The sequence below is a fragment of the Diplodia corticola genome (assembly GCF_001883845.1).
Source record: "Diplodia corticola strain CBS 112549 chromosome Unknown scaffold13, whole genome shotgun sequence".
Lineage (NCBI taxonomy): Eukaryota > Fungi > Ascomycota > Dothideomycetes > Botryosphaeriales > Botryosphaeriaceae > Diplodia > Diplodia corticola.
In genome coordinates this window covers 25,979-37,101 of record NW_017971492.1, presented here as the reverse complement: position 1 = coordinate 37,101, position 11,123 = coordinate 25,979, and the positions used below count along the sequence as shown (strand labels likewise).

Here is an 11,123-nt window from a genome sequence, read left to right as displayed (position 1 = left end):
AACACGGTTCCGGGGCGGTTTTCTCTTTGAGAGGACTCGTGGCCTGCGGGTGCCGGTGACAAGGGGATCGCCGGCCAAGGGTCCTGCGGAATGCCGCGAGATCCCCGTGCGGCTGCGATTCATGGGGGCGCCCCAAGAAGTCCGGCTTGCCGCCGGGCCCCGCGACGACGACGACTGAAGGCCCAAGGCGACAGGCCGTCTCGGTCTTTGCCGGGCCTCGTTCATCATCAGGCTGCCATGGGCCTGGTGTGCACAAAGCCATGGTTCCCTTGCCACCTGCCCGCCAGCGCCAGCTGCAAGCCCCCGGCAACGCTTTGCCCTCTGGGCGCTGGCCGCAGCCTTTGTTTGGGACGTTGCTAAATGCGTTTTCCCCAGGCGTGTCCGCCCCGATGCAGTAAGAGAGCGCATCGAAACGCCGCAAGCCTGACTGACGGCTGCGTCACACCATCCAGTCATATGGAGTGTCAAGAGTGTATTGCTCGTTGCAGGAGCCTAAGTAAGCTACACGAAGCAGACGTAGCAGCAAAGCAGTGGAGGCCGGCCTACCGGCCCTCAATCCCATCACCCTCAAAAAAAACGCCAAACCCATAGTCCGCGCGCCTGCTTCTCATCAGCGGCAGCGACATACACAGGGCAGCCATGAGCTAAGCCCGTCAGAATGAAGCTCATGCGGACGTCACATCATAAAGCTGCGCAGAAGCTCAATGTGAGGAATTCCCCTGGAAACCTTGTACAAGCCATGCGGATACACTGCTCCTCACGACTGACGGATGGGCACGGCCTTTCCCTCCTCCTCGGCCTTGGCCTCGAGGCCATCCTTGGCACCCTCCATCTCCTCGTCGTCTACGCTGGTCTCACGGTTGAGGCTCGTCTCGCGGTGGATGAAGTTGCTCTCCTTGGCTGGGCTGGTGCCTTGGCCGTTGGCGTGATGGGGAGCTGGCATGTTGATGCCGCCGTTGCCTGCGTGCGGCGACGAGCTGTGCGGGATGTTCTCAGGAACAGGGTGCTCGCGACCGATCTGCGTGACGCCGACATCGTCTGCCTTGCCGGCCTTGGAGAGGGCGTAGTCTCCGCTGTCAAAGTACTTGCGCTCCTACGGCACCGGTGTCAGCAGGCGCCGGCAGCCTCTCGGGCACAGGGCATCTCGGGCCTACCTTGAGTTTGTTCTGCAGAAGGTCCTTTCGATTCGGCAACTTGCCGTAGAGCCTGAACAGGCGCTGCTCCTCGGCCGACAGTGACTGCAGCGCTGGTTAGCCGTGTCCTCTTGCTGCGCAAGCGTACGGTGTGCCGCGGCTGGCGGTGGGCGCGGCGAGGTTTGGGTGACGCACGCTGATATCGACCTTGTTCTTCTGGTGGGGATTCATGGTGGTGTGTGGTGGTGCAAAGGTTGGGCAGCCGAGATAGTTTCTGGTTGGAGCTCGAGGTGGCGGTCGCAGGGCGCGGGCGTTGCTCGGCGGGTGTGTGGGCGGCGTCGCGATGTGCTTTGTCCGCGTGTGTAAGAAATTCGGGCGGCGTTCAATGACGGGAGGTCGTCGCGGCGCGCAGGTACACGTCAATACGGGAAGGCAGCGTCCGTGTTGCTGGCCTCAGGCAGGGTTGGGTAGGTATGGACAGCAGCTCCAATCACGACACGGGCTGGGTGAAGACTGCACTACGCTCGACGAGTCGATCCTTGCGCTTTCGAGAATGATGCGAGTGGGCAGAGGCGACGGGCTGAGCCCGGGTGTAGGGCTTCACTTGCGCTGTTTGCTGCTGGCGCGGGCCGGTTGGTGGTGGAGCAAGCAAGCTAATAGTGGGGTGGCTGAACGAGGTAGAGTGGCAGAGGCCAAAGCAAGCTGTGAGGCTGCGTGCTCAAGCGGTCGAGGAATGGGTCGCAGGCGCTTGGGTCAGGACGGGCGGGCGGCGTGAGCATGAAGGAGCTTCGACGGGAGCGGCCTCGTCTCGTCCCTCCTACTTCTCTGTCCAGTCCTGGGCCGCCGTGCACCAGCGGATGTGTCTGAAGCAGCCCCGCCCGCCCAATTGGTCACTGCCGGCACGTCACGCGCATCGCTGCGCCAATCGCCGCCCGGCCCGGCCATGTCACTGTGCAACGTCGTCCGGCCAGGGAAGGGAGAAAAAAAAAATCATGTCTGTTGCCAGCACCGTGTGCGGCCCATTGAGCCTGCTGCTGCTGCCATTGCCCTCAACCAGTGGTTGCGCCCCCCAGCCCAGGCCGTGACCCGGCGAGCGCCGAGGAGGCAGGTGCCCGCGGGGGTGCGGGCCTAGGAAGAACAAACGGGCCGCTGGAGAGATAGTACTGGGTACCTAGCCGGGTCCAGCAACAGCGGAAGCCGCCCACAATTTTCACCAACTTCGATCACGGTCACGTGGCTGCTTTCATTCCAACTGCAGCGCAGCACCAACATGGCTGCGCCAGTAACGAAGACGTTTGTCGTCGAGCATCTCGACCCCGAGCTGGAGGCCTGGTCGTCGCTCGAGTATGCCGCCATTGCCCGAGAGTCGCGTGCTGCGGGATGCCGCTTCCTGCTCTCCAGCGTGCCCGAGACGTTGAAACTCCCGGAGAAGCTGGCCAAGGTGGACGGGCTCGAGGTTGAGCACGACAGCGTGGAAACCCTGTTCGAAAAGGCAAAGGTCTGCCTGCTCGATCCCGCTGCCAAGCAAGAGTTGAGCCCAGCTGATGGCGATCATTTTGACGTCTTCCTGTTTGGAGGCATCCTGGGTATGAGGGCGGGTTGAGCAGAGACAGTCGTGGGCTCGCAAGCTGACTATGCACAGGTGACGACCCGCCAAGAGGTACGGTGGCATGAAACGTCCTCGACCACTGCATTTGCTGACGCAACCGGGCAGACCGCACTTCGGAGCTGCGCAAGAAGGGCTTCAACGGACGTAGGCTGGGTCCAGTCCAGATGACGACGGATACTGCCGTCCGAGTGACGCGAATGGTTGTGCAAGAAAAGAGTAAGGCCTCCGTCTCACGTGGGGTGCCGCCATCGTCTGATCTGGTTCCTGGCAGTGCCTCTGGAATCAATTCCATTCGTCGACAACCCCGAGATCAGGGTCGACGAGCATGAGAGCACGGAAATGCCGTTCCGTTATGTCACTAGCAAAGAGGGGCAGCCAATCATGCCGGAGGTGAGGGTCCTGGCACGCGGCAAGTCGGGCACAACTAACGTGGATGTAGGGCATGATGGAGCTTATCAAGAAAGATTCGGAAAGGGGCTTTGGCGATTTACTTTGAAGCAACGCTACGTCACAAACACTGGGCAAGAAAACAATCTGGCACCTGACTGCTCCAACATTACTCTGGAAAGATGCATGTCCTCATTTCACAATCCGATCCCATGGGAATCACTAAGGGTATCACTATATCGTACATGGTCAACGCGATCCGTCACTCGTACCGCCGATCCCCCCCTCCCCCCTTTGCTCAATATCTGTGGTGGCTGCCCCTGCCATCGGTTCCACGCATGCGTCTTGTTCCAGCGGCCTGAGCGAGATCTGTCAGTACGCCATGATCACGCATCATTGGTTTGCGGGACGGTTCTACGACTGACCTTCTCGCCAGGTTTGCGGGTTACGGTGCCCTTGAGTTTGAGCATGGCGCCCGAGACCTTGTCTTTGAGGGAGGGCTTGCGCTTGTGGTGATGAGTAGTCGCGCCGGCGGTGTGGGCGTTGTTGGTGGTTTTGGTGGTTTTGGTGGTGGTGGTGGTTGTGGTTGTTCCACGCGCGCCAGCACGGCGACTTCGAAGCCTGCTCATGATGCTGGGCTTGCGGGTGGTGGTCCTGGTCTTGCGAGTGGCAGGCATTGTGCTTTTTGTTGGCTTGGTAGATGAAAGTGGAGACGAGTCTGTCGAGTGTGATTATAGTTCCCTCGATATGGGGAACTCTCCCCGGGTTAAATAGGTACGTAGATAGTTGAGATAAAACAGGGTTCAGTGGAGGAGCGCGGGTTGTCAGGGTTGGACGTCATGCAGGGCCAGAAGCAGGGCAGACAGATTGCCTATCTGACACTCTTGCAGCGGCCCTGCCAATGGCAGGCGAGCGCGAAGGCGGCGGGCCTTCATGTCGCGACAGCGCCAGTCCCGCTGGCACCGTGCCCACGTCGCGCGCGGCCATACAGCGGGCTCTGCATGCACGCTGGCACCAACTGCGACAATACTTCGGACTGTGTTTGGCATTCAGGCTAATGAGTGGTGTAGACAGGACGATAGAGAACAGCCAGGGTCCGTGCGGTTACGTCATCGCGCAGCCCTTCTGGCAAGTTTGTGTCCTGAGAGCACAGTGGAGAGGAACACCAGGACACTTGGCTGGGCAGCTGTGTCTGACTCAGCAGCGCCGCTGTGGCTGACGGCCCTGACTGAGGGGCGCGGTGGCTGTGGACTGTGGGCAGCGATCGTCGTCAGTGCTACAGCGCCCATCCTGGCGAATCCGTCCTGGACCACGCGGGAGGTCGACAATGGCAGATACCTACTGTGCTTTGCGAGCGCGCTCGAGACGTTGCTTCTGCCGCCGGCAGACGTCGTCATGTCGTCACCCGCATCGGGTGCCGCCGTACTCAGCGATGATGTAATGTTGCCTTGTACAAAACCGCAACTGCTGCTTCCATTGTCGCAGCCTCACCCTCCAAACCATCATGGACACAATCAAGAACGTAGTCAAATCCACCACCGGTTCCAACTCGCAGTTCGAGCAAGGTGATTTGATCGTCGCCTGGCCGCCGTTAACCAGCCCGCTAAAAGCAACATAGGACACCGGGTACCCATCCAGGATCAACAGCCACCAGGCCTCCAGTCCGAGCTTGAAGGACCCCAGCCCCAGGACGAGAATGTTCCCACTGAGGATGGGGGATATCAAATCTACAAGGCTGCGGGGAAGCTCCGGGGCAAAAAGGCACTGATTACTGGCGGCGACAGTGGCATTGGTCGCGCCGTGGCCGTTCTGTTCGCCATGGAGGGCGCCGACAGCTTCATCGTCTATCTTCCCCAGGAAGAATCCGATGCCCAGGAGACCAAGAAGAAGGTGGAGCAGTACGGAGGAAAATGCTACCTGATGGCTACTGATCTCACTCTCCGGAAAAACTGCAAGGAAGCGGCTGACAGGGCCCGGGAGGCCATGGGCGCCGTCAACATCTTGGTGAACAATGCAGCTTACCAAATGATGGTCAACGACATTCAGGAGCTCTCAGAGGATCAATGGGAGCATACCTTTAACGTCAACATACACCCCTACGTAAGGCTCCCGTACCATTTGATCCTTGGACAGTGCCTAATCTGTACCCAGTTCTACCTCTCCAAGTACCTCATCCCACACATGCAGAAGGGAGATACCATAATCAACAACGCTTCCATCAACGCCTACATTGGCCGCCCCGACCTACTGGACTACACGTCAACAAAAGGTGCCGTGATCTCATTCACACGCGGTTTGTCAAACCAGTACGTTTCCAAGGGCATCCGCGTCAACGCCGTGGCTCCTGGGCCTGTATGGACGCCGTTGATCCCGGCCACTATGAATCATGAGGCGCAGGATCAATTCACCTCACCCATGGGACGGCCCAGCCAACCAAGCGAAATAGCCACGTGCTTTGTTTTCCTTGCTAGCACTGACTCCAGCTCCATTTCTGGTCAAACACTACATGCCAACGGTGGCGTCGTGGTCAATGGCTAAAGGGCCACTCCTCCGGGCACGCTTCCCAGAACAGAGGAATGAGCGTCAAGGGGGCAGAGCCGGCAAGCAAAAATAACTATCTCTAAGTTTTCCTTTTGTACGAGTACACGAAATAGAGCAAATAAATACGATATCACGTGTGTCTACAATGCAACAGCGAACCGCCTAATAATTCTAGAATCGGTGTAGGCGAATGATTGTGAAGCAGATCTGGTGAAGCGTCGGGCCTGGAGACAGGGTGCCTGTCACGTGGGCGCTATGCCGTTTCGGTGCTGGAGCTTTGCGACAGGTGTCCCTGGCGATCGACCTTGGTGTCGCGTTTCTGCCGCCAACGTTCTCCGCCCGCAAGCAGTTCCTCCAGTTCCATGGCTCGCTCAACCCCCACGATGTCAAGCTTCGGCTCCCTGCTCACCCTCCTGGTCTTGGCGGCCTGGCTTGTCCCCGTCAATGCTCTGTATTTCTACATGGAGGGCAACGGCCAAAAGTGCTTCTTCGAAGAACTCCCCAAGGATACGCTGGTCGTCGGTGAGTGCTTTCCTTCAGCGGCCTGTCTCTTGCTCATTCGCTGCTGACCACCGCAATTGCACTCTAAGGCCACTACAACGCCGAACAGTGGGATGAAGGCCTACGCGCCTACACGCCGAACAACAACGTGCAGATCTATATCAGCGTTGAAGAGGTCTTCGACAATGACCACCGCGTTGTCTCGCAGCGCGGCACTTCGGTCAAGGGCAAATTTACCTTCTCGGCCGCCGACTCTGGCGAGCATCGCATCTGCTTTTCCCCAATCGGCGCCGCCACCCACTCCGGCTGGCTCTCTAGCGGCCAACAGGCCGGCAGCATCCGTTTCGATCTCGACCTCGCCATCGGAGAGACCAGCAAGATCGAGAGCGACGACAAGGATAAGATGCAAGATCTCCAGCAGAAGGTCAGGGACTTGAACGCTAGGCTACAGGACATCCGCCGGGAGCAGGTTTTCCAGAGGGTAACGAGCCCTGCTTCTCGTCTTGGGAACGTTGACTTGGCTGACACCAGTAATGCAGGAGCGGGAAGCCGAGTTCAGGGACCAGTCCGAGTCCACCAACGCCAAGGTTGTCCGTTGGACTTTGATGCAAGTTGCAGTGCTTGGCGTCACCTGCGCCTGGCAATTGTCGCACCTCCGCGCCTTCTTCATCAAGCAGAAGCTGACTTGAGACATCTCGTTGCATGCGAGAATCACGACTTACTTCACTGTTTTCTACGCGGTTCTTTATGTTGCATGGGGTCTGCTTGCAGGAATTCATGGTAGGAGGGGCCGAAGTTCATATGTAAATCAGAGCCGTTTGTTTGCTTACACTACGGCGATATGGTGTTACGGCTTATGTTCTGTTGGTCGGTTTCCTGATGCTTTGACTTTGTCCTACGCCCTGAGATCCGGATACAGGCATAGTAAGGCCGGAGTCTGATCAAGCACTCCTCCACAATTGAAAGCCAAGTGCGGCATACGGTTGCATGGCCGTTCTTTAACTCGGATGAATAATGCTTTTATCATACGCCTAGAGGCTCTCAGTTCATAATTCACCATACCAATGCCCTTTCAAGAAAGTAGGAGAGAACTAGGCAACATCAACATTGATATTGTGAAGGAGCAATCAAAAGTTCAAATCGTCGTCAAACCCCATAAGCCCTGAAAAGACATCGTCGTCCGCCGTTCCCGTGCCGGCTGCATCTAACACGCCGTCCATGCCGCCATCGCCACCGAGACCCAAGTCATCCAGACTCGGTGCAGTGCCATCCGCCGCACCAAGGTCAGCGGTAATGTCTAATCCATTCTGGTCCATTGTTGCCGTGGACGTGTTGGCGCCCGTCGCGCCGCCTGCGGTAGACGCAACAGCAGCCGCTCCTGCGGCCGAAATGTCAACGCTTACGTCACCAATTTCAATGCCTTGCATGAGGTTGCCATCGAGGGCCGCAGCATCCGCAGCAGCGCCGGCGGATGTAGGGAGATGGACGCCGGCCGCCGCCGCCTCAGCAAGCTGGGCCTCTACCCGGCGGTGGAGGCGAATTGCTGCTTCAGCAAGCCCAGCATCCGCCTGGATTAGGGAGGCCGGATCATCCAGTTCGTTTTTGAGCATCTCACGCAGACTGAAAGACCCGTTCCTCTGTGGGTTATGAGCAGGCACTTGAGAGTTGAGCCAGGAGACTGGAGTGCAGCTGTTGACGTGAAGCGGCGCGCAGACGATATTGACCGCGATGTCTATCGCAACAGCACCAGCTCCCGCCACGGTCTGGTTCTTGAGCTCCTCAAGGATGGCACGAAGGACCTTCTGCGCCCCAACAATCTGCAGGGCACTGAATATCTGACGGTGCGTGTACGCTGGCGGCGTTGGTGTGAGGTCGGCGGTGGAGTTCCAGCTGGTAAGGTGTTGCATTGTGAACTTGATCGCTGAGCGGAAAGAAGCTCCTGGGTTAGACATCCATGGTTCGAGTTCCGCAGAAGAGCTCCAGGGCGTTCGCTCGTAATCGTGATACGGACGCAATGATTCCAATAACGGGTTAACGTCTGTCCGGGACGGCTCGCGGTGTTGGATGCTTTTCAGACAGCGCTCAAGCCTCCGAGAAACCATGGAAACAATTGTGCTGTGCATGGCTTGCGCCTCTCCTGATATGGACGTGGGACGAATGAGCCTTGTGAGAATCTGCATGGTAATATCAAGGTCGTGGACATTCTGTTCCAGAGCATGTGATGTGATCCACATTACAGCGCCGACCAGCGAAGGCAAGAGGAATGTCTCTAAAAGGACTGCTTTCCTTAGCTCGTCACGTCAAGGTATGGGTGTCGGGTATTACTGACATTCTAGGCCGGCTTTGACGGTGTCGAGAGGAAGCACATCGGCGGAGCATGCGAATATTGTCTGGCTGAATATCGTGGGGACAAGCAGGTAAAAGTCCTGAGGCTTGCAGTTTGACAGGAGCTCGTCACTGATGCCTTCCGGGTCGTACAATCCACGGAGCCAGCCAGCCAGGTATTTGTTCTGGTCTTCGGTGAGTTCATCTGCGTCAAGGCTTTTATGTCCCCTTTCTGTTAATTGGATGACGAAAGAGGCATCCTCTAAGCCAAGGTCAGATGATTTAAGATCATGTCGGTGCATGAAAGCCTGCACGAGCAGCAACACGGAGCCAAATTCATCATATACCGGCTGGTACTCGCCTGAACACTTGTCAACGGAATTCTTACAACAGCCGTGCTCAACTCACTCTGGTCTTCATCATTTTTCCACGAGTCCAGGAGTTGGCACAGAGGTTGCAAAATGCTCGCCGGTGACGTATATTGCAGCATAACATCAAGAGATCGCGGCTTCCGTGAGAGGGTATTGCAAATTGTTTTGAGCGACATTGTCTCCCTGGTAGCGCACAGGTTCCGAATAATCTGAGAGTCGTCAACCATTTCCCCTTCGCTTGTTTAGTGATATACGCACGTCGGTCATGGCCCCCACTATGGCGCCCGCGTTGCCGTCCATGCCCTCAATCTCATTCAGGAGTTCTTCGACGCGCTCAAAGTTTGTTGAGCATTGTGCTACCAAATTCTCTTTGACGTATTTCCCCCCAACAGGGACACTGCTCATGGGAGTCTCTCCCAGCAGACGCTCGATGCTGGATTCGGGGACAAGTTGATGCAGTGCGCAGGCAACCAGGAAATCCTGACGAACGTCTGAGAGCAGACTATTTACGGGTGCCATGTCGAAGGTTTGGGAAAAGGAGGGGAAGGCATTACGGTCGATATGGTTCAAAGCCTGAGTTATGCAAAGCTCCGGAGTGGTGGTTGGGAACATGGAGCCGGCTAGAATGGCGACCAGTGAGGGAACTTTGTTTATCAAAAATGAGCGGAAGTTGAAAATCGCCTCATTTGATTCGCTCCGATACGTCGTATTTGCCGCGAGAACATCGAACGAAGCAGTTATGAGACCAACAGCCATGGATTGGTAGTCAACCTATTGCGGTAAGTATAGTTGCGTGAAGTAATACGTGACGGCATACCTTGTAGCGCGCATGGAGGTAATTCAAGATCATATTGTCGTCGGTCAATGGACGAGCAGTGAGCTAGGCTATCAGTTGACAGTACGAGCCACTGGACCATGGTCACTTACCAGAGAGTTTATGAACACGTAGAGGCCGGCACGGCTATTGATGATAGGGAGGTCCATGACGGTTTCGAGCTGCAGGACGGAAACATCAAGGCCATGGTTTCCGGGTCCATCGTTAATGCCACCACTTGCATTCTCCGTGGTAAGGGAATACTGCTTCTGGAGCATGCTGAGCCTGTCCCCCCACTGAAGAGAAGCCTGTGTCAGGTGCGGTACAAAGCCGGTAAGAGCGTCGGAGAGCGACTTGCGCATTCCTGCCACACGTCGTCAGCATTGAAACGTGGCGCAGTAAACGGCAGAGCCACGGCAGGTTGAAGAAAGGAGAAATTGGGCCCGTTCAAACTCTTCTTGCGAAGATATCGCACCAAGGCTCCATGGGTAGTTGAATCCAATGCCTAGACGTAGGTGTGAGTCTCATACGTGGACAAATACGTCCAACTGTTAGATTCAACTATCCAGGTAGAGAAAACGTAGCGTCCTCCGCGGGGCTTGGAGGGCTCGAATCTCCTATACTCTGCCGTAGAGCAGTGTGTCGGGAAAGTATGGAGCTCATGGTTGATCGTGGCTCGGTTGGAAAGAGCAGCAGAGTTCGTACCGCAGCCCAGATGGATACTCGGCGCAGGGTTGGGCTGCCTCTCGACGAGACGACAAGAAATGAGGGAAACCTACCTTTCGGTAATGCTGCCTGAGCCGCGCCTGCAACCTTGGGATTCTCCAGCATGGCAATGACGAGCATACTCAAACTCAGCACAGTCTGTGTGCGCTGTTCCTGGGTACCATCTGCAAGCGAATGCATAACAGACTCGGCTGTTTGGGATGAATTGACAGCATTCATCCACTGGGTCAATATAGCCAGGGTTTTCTGCACCTCTGCAAAGGTACTAGGTCGTTCGACGGTAATGAATGCCTTGGACAGGCGGGCAAAGACCAGCTCCTCCAGGTCCGGGGTGATATGCCATTGCTGGAGGCGCGCTCTTCGAGAAGAATGCTCGGCCCCGGCAGCATAGTCCCGAGAGTAACGGAAGAGGGCGTGAAGGATCTCGGGAGGGTTGAGGAAACCCAGCACCAGGAGGCGTTCAAGGTAGACGGGGATCAGCGGATCTGAGCAGGCCGTTGCCCGGGACCGGGGCTGCAGCAAAGCCTCGGCGAGCTGGGCTTCATCACGGGGGATCCTCTTGCTCAGCTGGACGGCAAGCCTCTCCACCTTGTCCGCGCTCAGCCTGTTCTGCAAGCAGCGGTCGACAAACTGCGTCCACGTGGCCATCGGATGGATCGCTTGATTTCGAGGTAAGGGAGCAGGGCGTCTGGAGATCCGAGGCGAGCTGGAGGCGA

At 57.0% G+C, this 11,123-nt stretch overlaps 6 protein-coding genes across 6 annotated transcripts; 3 read left to right on the top strand and 3 right to left on the bottom strand.

Annotated features, from left to right (window-relative positions):
- Window positions 1–757: 757 nt before the first annotated feature.
- Window positions 758–1,364, bottom strand: BKCO1_1300016 (camp-regulated phosphoprotein family protein; the record flags this gene model as incomplete). The annotated part of the gene is made up of 3 exons (XM_020270884.1): window positions 758–1,093; window positions 1,155–1,238; window positions 1,329–1,364. 3 exons carry the CDS (start codon window positions 1,362–1,364, stop codon window positions 758–760), a joined length of 456 nt encoding a protein of 151 aa, XP_020132410.1.
- A 1,039-nt stretch (window positions 1,365–2,403) lies between these two features.
- On the top strand, window positions 2,404–3,238 carry BKCO1_1300015 (uncharacterized protein; the record flags this gene model as incomplete). The annotated part of the gene is made up of 5 exons (XM_020270873.1): window positions 2,404–2,719; window positions 2,776–2,793; window positions 2,848–2,958; window positions 3,014–3,132; window positions 3,182–3,238. 5 exons carry the CDS (start codon window positions 2,404–2,406, stop codon window positions 3,236–3,238), a joined length of 621 nt encoding a protein of 206 aa, XP_020132409.1.
- Window positions 3,239–3,427: 189 nt separating this feature from the next.
- Window positions 3,428–3,806, bottom strand: BKCO1_1300014 (uncharacterized protein; the record flags this gene model as incomplete). Its single annotated transcript, XM_020270862.1, has 2 exons — window positions 3,428–3,487; window positions 3,555–3,806. The coding sequence occupies 2 exons, from the start codon at window positions 3,804–3,806 to the stop codon at window positions 3,428–3,430; spliced, it is 312 nt and encodes a 103-aa protein (XP_020132408.1).
- Window positions 3,807–4,633: 827 nt separating this feature from the next.
- On the top strand, window positions 4,634–5,667 carry BKCO1_1300013 (short-chain dehydrogenase reductase family; the record flags this gene model as incomplete). Its single annotated transcript, XM_020270851.1, has 3 exons — window positions 4,634–4,694; window positions 4,748–5,229; window positions 5,281–5,667. 3 exons carry the CDS (start codon window positions 4,634–4,636, stop codon window positions 5,665–5,667), a joined length of 930 nt encoding a protein of 309 aa, XP_020132407.1.
- Window positions 5,668–6,053: 386 nt separating this feature from the next.
- BKCO1_1300012 (emp24 gp25l p24 family gold) lies at window positions 6,054–6,860 on the top strand (the record flags this gene model as incomplete). The annotated part of the gene is made up of 3 exons (XM_020270840.1): window positions 6,054–6,192; window positions 6,261–6,652; window positions 6,711–6,860. 3 exons carry the CDS (start codon window positions 6,054–6,056, stop codon window positions 6,858–6,860), a joined length of 681 nt encoding a protein of 226 aa, XP_020132406.1.
- Window positions 6,861–7,298: 438 nt separating this feature from the next.
- Window positions 7,299–11,055, bottom strand: BKCO1_1300011 (mediator of rna polymerase ii transcription subunit 5; the record flags this gene model as incomplete). Its single annotated transcript, XM_020270829.1, has 7 exons — window positions 7,299–8,449; window positions 8,501–8,857; window positions 8,905–9,076; window positions 9,126–9,638; window positions 9,685–9,747; window positions 9,795–10,045; window positions 10,461–11,055. 7 exons carry the CDS (start codon window positions 11,053–11,055, stop codon window positions 7,299–7,301), a joined length of 3,102 nt encoding a protein of 1,033 aa, XP_020132405.1.
- Between the last annotated feature and the right edge of the window lie 68 nt (window positions 11,056–11,123).